The sequence below is a fragment of the Hydractinia symbiolongicarpus genome, chromosome 13, assembly GCF_029227915.1.
Source record: "Hydractinia symbiolongicarpus strain clone_291-10 chromosome 13, HSymV2.1, whole genome shotgun sequence".
NCBI classification, from domain to species: Eukaryota; Metazoa; Cnidaria; class Hydrozoa; order Anthoathecata; family Hydractiniidae; genus Hydractinia; species Hydractinia symbiolongicarpus.
Genome location: NC_079887.1, coordinates 10,822,331 through 10,829,397, shown reverse-complemented (window position 1 = coordinate 10,829,397; position 7,067 = coordinate 10,822,331). Strand labels below are relative to the sequence as shown.

General features: G+C 32.5%; 1 protein-coding gene across 1 annotated transcript; it reads right to left on the bottom strand.

The window, feature by feature from the left end:
* Window positions 1–2,223: 2,223 nt before the first annotated feature.
* Window positions 2,224–5,853, bottom strand: LOC130623990 (50 kDa hatching enzyme-like). The gene is made up of 6 exons (XM_057439549.1): window positions 5,695–5,853; window positions 5,173–5,422; window positions 4,184–4,301; window positions 3,930–4,063; window positions 2,978–3,166; window positions 2,224–2,382 (listed from the first exon to the last, which is right to left on the bottom strand). The coding sequence occupies exons 1-6, from the start codon at window positions 5,770–5,772 to the stop codon at window positions 2,276–2,278; spliced, it is 876 nt and encodes a 291-aa protein (XP_057295532.1). The 5' UTR covers window positions 5,773–5,853; the 3' UTR covers window positions 2,224–2,275.
* Between the last annotated feature and the right edge of the window lie 1,214 nt (window positions 5,854–7,067).

The window sequence follows — 7,067 nt, the reverse complement described above, 5'->3', positions numbered from 1 at the left end:
GATTTTCTTTCCATATTACACGCTCTTCCACAAAGGATTCTTACTTGATCTGCGTTAGTTCTGCGGCTTCAGCTTGTAAACTTATCAATATTCTCAACAGACTTAGGGTTTAGGTTATTTGGTTTGATCTGATATCTGAAACTGTCATAATTTTGTTGACATCAATATGTCTTATCGATTACCTAGACCTTCGCCGTCCGTCGCTTGAATTTAAATGACAATGCGACCAATGCAAAACTACGTCTAGGGCATTTTTAACGCTCCTCATCCGCCCTACACACCTGCCAAAACAGAACTCTCGCAGTCTTTCGGCCGTAAAGCATTTGCTAGTTGATGCTGTTTTCCTATTTTCCAAAAACGTATCCATGCGTTATAGCAGCTATGGCCAAACCCTAAAAACAACTAGTGGAAACAATATTCAAATGCTTCAACACCAGAAGCATAAAACTTGAAGTTGGCAATGATGTAGCTGCCTATCTTAGCTAGTAGCTTCGAGACGAACCAATATTTTTTATCGTCCTGTGCCTCCTGTTGAAGAATTCGTCATTAAATGAACAATCTAAAAACTAAGAACACTTATTTTAGTTTTTCAGTACTATTTAAGCTACGTACAACCCCGACCAATAATTTCTCTTGAAGAAGTTTAGGGGTTTATACTCGTGTGCCCGCTTTCTATACTTTCTATTTATATCTTTATTTTGGTTCTAAAGTTGTTTACCTACAACCCTGCACTTAACATTTGTGAAAAAGACTGTTTTTAGTTATGTTATAACATGAAAGTTGCACATTAAACCGACGTAGTTACAATTCACCCACCAGTTATAATTTCATTTACGGTGACGTTAGTCTCCTACAGTGATGAAAGTACACGCCTTGTTGCAGTTTCTTTCGTCCAGCCTTTTTTCATCAAGTTTGAGTTTTCTTCAAAAAAATAAAACGAAGTGATTTTTTATTTGTAAGGTCATGTGTATTTAAAACATTCTTAGCTGGAGGAAGGTTTTGCGTGAAATGCATAACATGTAATATACCTGAAAAAAAGTAAGTCTTAAGGTCATCTACAGCTTATATTCTATATTGTCTATATTCACAAAAGTGTTGACCAACATACCCTGCCCAACGTGATATTGCATTAAAACAACACGTGACCTAAAACAAATCATGGCTTGTTTATTTCTATACAATTCTCTTAGCTTTTTTAAATATTCAGTTTTCTAAAACATGCCTTTTTGTTATTAGTCGATTAAGATAAATCAATTTTCTTGATAATAAACTGATATGCCTAATTCCGGAAGCTTAGGCAGTATAGTTAATACAATGTAACATATGTATTTTCACAAGTTATTGAACTTTGTTTTTAGGTACAATTACATTGAATAATTTTTTGTAATTTCAAAGTAAAGGAAAATTTTTATCTATGTCAATAAATTACGATAAGGATCAGTCTGTTCTTCACTGTTTCATTAGAAGAACACGTTTTCCTTTTATTTTGGATTTTCTTAACATTGAATTTCTTTCAAAATCTTCGCGCCTAAAGACATTTAACTCTGTCCGGAGTACAATTTCGAATTTACTAAAATAAATTTGTGTAATTTCTTAGGCAGAAGAACTTTTTTACTTTTCTTTTTTATTAAAATTTCTTGAAAAAAAAACATATTATTAAACCGATATTAAATAAGTGAGTTCGAATATCAAAAATTATTCAGTCGTGCTTGTGATATCATCAAAGCGACACTAAATAATTTCGATACCCGATTTCACTGAATCTAATAAATGTTTTATCACCCTCTTCAAAAAATAAAATAAAAAAAGAATTGATAAACCAACTTGCTTACAGGTGGATGATCATCTCAAGTAAATGCCTTTTGTTCACAAAAAAAACTCCTTCGTGGGGCAGATATCAGAAATATTTGCAGGGCTACCAACGCGGGTATTTTTTTGTGGTCATGAATAAAATTACAGGCGATCAGGTTATATCTATAAAGGAAGCTTTTACAAGGTTTCGTTTTACATATGCTTGTTATAATGTTCTCGTAAAAAAAGTGTTTCTAGTAACTATTCAGAGAATCCAATTACCACACATCAATCGAGACAAATCTTCCCTCCCTCATTTATTCACGTACAGTGACCATTTCTTACAGCACTATACATTTGGTTGCCTTAATTAACTTCCTTTTAAGTTGTAACTGACAACCTGAATGGTAGAGACAAAAAAATAAACGCAGATTAACTTTCTTAGTAATATTTTTATTACTTTTCTAAGTCTCATCGTAACAAACTAACATAAGTTACAAGTCCTTTTGCAGTTGTTTTTAACAAAACTGTTTGATCTGCAGTAACTTCTCCACCCACTGCAACGGTTGTCCTTGTCCTGGCAGCTTCCACCTAAATAAAACACAACAACACAATATCATATGAAATTCCTTTTTACTTGTTTTTGTTTAAAAGGAATTTAGATCGTCATTTATTTTCTTTGTGCTTCTAATAATGAGTCAGTATCAAGTTAGTCTAAAGCCATGGTAAACTTTTAGGCAAAACAAAAAAGTCTTCATTTGATAGAACATTTTTTCATTTGCATTCTTTTTTAGGTAAACAATTTGTGGTATTAAACCTTGTTACGCCTGTAGAAAGCAAAATGGTCTATACTAAACACTTACAGATTAAAAGCGTAATTTTTATTTTGTTTTCTAAACAATTCCTTCTGTCTGACTATTTATTATAATCGGATTTACTATGTTACATAGAGCGGTACAGTTATGCAACATACTATACACGGACTACGAAAACAAGTTCAGTTCAATCCTGTTTCTTTTCACGTTCCTGTCAAGAGATCAAGCTTACCCGCTCAGATCAACTAATGTCGGACCGATACATTTTTCATTGAACATCCCAATATGTTATAAATATTTTTGACCAATCCTCTGCACATTAAAAGGTTTCTTAAAAAGAATGAGATGTGTGTTCAGTAACTTTAACATACCGCCTGTCCCGGTACCTCCGGTGCCAGATCCATACAAACTTCGAATGCCAGCAATATCGTCATTATGAAGTTGCATGCCTCTCTGGTATCCTGTGTAAGATGGCCACATAACTGTTCCCCGAACATTTGAATGTTGTAAACCTAAAGCATGTCCAATCTCATGAACTGCCACCCAAAGCAAATCTGTGCCTAAAAAGGAAAAAAAATGTATTATTTTTCTTGTAATTTTATTACTAGGATGAATAATTAAGGCAAGGAGCAAATAAAATATGACTAAACGTTACATTTCCAATTTTTTTGCAGAAGAAAAATCATGTGACCAGCTGTAGCTAGTATTTTGGGAATACAAAAGTTGATTTACAATTGTAAAAGTTATAAGCATTATTTTGCTAACCAGAACACATTTTGCACAAATTATTTCCGCAAACACTCAACAAAGTTTTTTATAGGTCCAAAAATCCAATTAAAGGTAAATTCAAATAAAAAGCTTTCTCAACAAAAAAGCGTTAGAAGCAAAGACGTGTTTCATAATACCTAAGCCTCTGCTTCAATGAAAAAATCAAAGTCTATGGCACTGCTTTGTTTCTTAAACATCTTTTATTGTCTGCTGCATAGAGCTTCGGTTAAGGAATTAACTACAAGATAATAAATCTTGAAAAGCTTTGAATTTTTAGTCTTTTTGTTTAGGATAAGCATTATATTGTACGAACAAATTCAAATTTTAAGCTATGAAATGAACTTCGAGACGGTTTGAGTCATTATATGTTCAATTTTATTTCGTTTTTTAAACTATTAACAAAGCATAAAGAAAGCAAAACAAAATAAGCAGTAAAAATCATCAGTGTGATTTCATAAAATAATTTTACCCACAAACAAGCAAACAAACAGACAAACAAACAAACAAGGAACCAAAAGAAATAAAATAAAAAAGCAAACAAAAATCATAAGGAACCTCTTCCACCATTTACAGCCCATGTTTCACTTTCATCGAAATGAAGTCGTCCATTTTCAGGAAAATAAGCATGTGCCAATACACGACCTTGGCCATCAAAAGCTGAATTGTCGCCGTGAGAATAACTGAAAAACCTGAATTACGAAAACCAAAAATATTGGTATATAAAGACGCAAAATAAGTAGTTAAGTAAACAAACAAACAAACAAACCAACAAATCGAAAAACTGCAGATATTGAAAGCAGAATACACACCCGATTTTGATATCTCCACCCCTGCTAACCTCTCTAAAGGTCAAAGAAGTTTTATCTGACCACATTTTAAAAGCTTTGGCTATTTCGTTCTTTGTTACTGAAGACGACAGATCTCTACCTAGAACAACAAATTGAGAAATCAAATTTTTTCCTAAAGCTCACTTTGAGATTTACCTATGATACAATAATAACTGATTACCCTGGGCTGTACCACAAAATATGACCCGAGGTCTAAGTACCGACCAAGCTTGCGAGGTTAGTGCTAAGCTAATCAGAATGCCTAAAGAACCGTATTGCCCGCTTGCAAAATCCAGACGGTTAACAGTTAATAATATTAACCACAGAAACAGGGTTTATAAACACCGTGTTTTTTTAGAAATATCCAAATTCTAACCTATTGTTTTAAACCTGAGTTCCAAGCCTGATATCCTTATAAATCACACTTCTTATAAAAAATCGTGTAGACTAGACATTTTGTGAATTTTAATTGTTTTTGTATCAGTAGAAAAGGTGAAAGGTTTTACAATCCTTACAAACAAAAATGGGATTTTCACATATTTTTCTGAACATTTGATAAATTTAGAAAAAAAAATCTTTATAAAACTCATAAAATAAATTTTTGCATATAAAAAATGTTCCTCATGATATTAAAGGTATATTACGCAAATGCAAATAAAAAATCATTCCGAAAGAATTGAATGGAGTTTTATTTGGGAAAAAACCCGTTAAAATGTCACCAATAAAACGTCAACATTGATGATTTCATTAAATGGATTTTTCAACATATCATAAAAGCCAGGATTTAATAGGGCTCGCTCGATGACGCCTTAAATATATCCGCGAACACTCTAAAATAGATCGTAACCGAATCCCCTCCTTTTGAAGTTGCTAACTCTTTATACAGAATTTTAATAGGTTGTTAATGATGGTATATCTTACAAAATGAAAAGCTGACTACCCAAGAGTTATCAGGGAAAAACCCTACTTACCTGTGTTGTCGAAGTGATATGTTAAAGCAGTCTTTCTCCATTTACTAGATGTGCCATAATAACCGTTTGTTGTTACTTTTAAATCAGGCATTCCACAACGTGGTTTGTCCATCTCGGCTTTAGTTTCTTTGTCAAGAACACCTGTTTCTGGTAAACCATAGAAGTTCTGGAAACTTTTGATTGCATTGCCAAGATTTGAACTACCATCGAATGCAAACGGATTGTAGTAGCCGAATTTCGCCAAGAAATTCTAAAAAGTATGATAAAGTTATACAATATGTATAACGTTTTAGTATTCTTTGCGAGGAGAAGTCATATCTTCATCTTAAATTAGACAGAAAAATTATGAGCGTCTTTTATCAACATTTTAGGCTTTTGAAATCACAAAAAAATATTGATCTTTTTCAAATATGACTATTCTGGTCAATAAACGTTAATGCATAACTTCCATCCCCGTTTAGTTGATATAAGATAATCCTACCATGTCAATGCAATCATAAAATTAAGAGAATATTATCTCACCTCTGCTTTGATATCATCCTTGTTGGCGAATGCAACGCCAATCAATACTACAGCCAATGTAACTTTAAAAGCCTCCATCTTTAAAACTTCTTTCACAAAAAGTACTTAAAGTAACGTTGCTACCATTTTTATAAGCAATTGCTGAAGTTTTGGTTACATAAGGAATTGAATCAGCTTGCTTAATTTTGCTTGTAATTTTTTTGTTGTTGGTCCATAGCGTTGTCGAAACAGCCATGAAACACCAAACAAACGGCTGTTTCAATACAAGCCAAAATAAATGTTTTATGTCTTAGAAGGTTTGAGTTTGCCTAGGTGAGAAAAAGAAATTGATTAAATTTGTAATTTTTGACTTTTTTTTTGTCGGGTAAATATTATTTTTACTTTATCGTTTATCATTTTCTTGTTTTTTTTTCATTATTTCTCACTTTGTTAAAATTAAGTATCAAAAGGAAGCCGCATTTTGTTGCAGCCTGAAAAAACGTGAATTCTAGCTTGCCTGTGTTTTAACTGCATTTTAAGGGGGTATGTCGGTTTTTTTTAGGAGGCGGGAAGGGGGAAGGGGTAGGAGGGAAGGTATTAGGTGAAGGGGCAATGGTATGGCTACTAAATTTGGTACAGTAATTAAAAAAAATGAAAGAAATGATTTGAAAGCAACAGCGTTATCATTTTTTTTACCTCATCGTTTTCTTTCTGGCGTTTTCGCTATTTTTCAAGATATTACCGTACATGTGAATTTATTATTATAAATGGTCACTGGATTCTTTTTCTGTAACTCAGCATTTATATGTTACTTGTTTATTTTCTTTCACATGCCCTTACATGTTCCAAATTTAGCTTAAATGATTTTTTATCAGGAGCAGGTACACAGGCAAAATGTTTAACTGCAAGATTCTTGGAAGGATTATGTATGATCTGTAGCTTATATTAATTTCACTTAATGCAATTTTTTCTCATGATGAAAGACACTGCCACACGAACACGAAGTAGAAAATACAATAAGAGGAAATAACTAGAATAAGGCAAAGGTTGTTCAAGATGACGGTTGACCAACACGACAATAAAACAAACAAACAAACAGAATTTAATTAATAAAAAATCGAAAGGTGTAATAATATTTGCAGAAACAAATGGTTGCTCAAATATCATTTGCAATGAATGTTGTGAATCTAAGTTTAAACACATTTACCAGAGAAACACAATTTTCATTTTATAACATCGCAAATTTATTTAAAAATTAAAAAAATTATTATAACAAAGAACATTTCAGCCGACGCTAAATAGAAAATTCGTTTCCAGGACTTCGTTTTAGCTTTCTGATATGTGACACACTTTTTAAGCATGCAATGCAAATAAATGCTTGTGCATTTATTTGC

Bases quoted from the DNA above. Each gene is read 5' to 3' on its own strand.
- LOC130623990 (XM_057439549.1), bottom strand. From the start codon at position 5,772: ATGGAGGCTTTTAAAGTTACATTGGCTGTAGTATTGATTGGCGTTGCA. The intron at 5,423-5,694 runs GTGAGATAATAT...CATACTTTTTAG, and splicing joins AGGATGATATCAAAGCAGAG to AATTTCTTGGCGAAATTCGG. The intron at 4,302-5,172 runs GTAAGTAGGGTT...TTGTTGTTCTAG, and splicing joins ATATCACTTCGACAACACAG to GTAGAGATCTGTCGTCTTCA.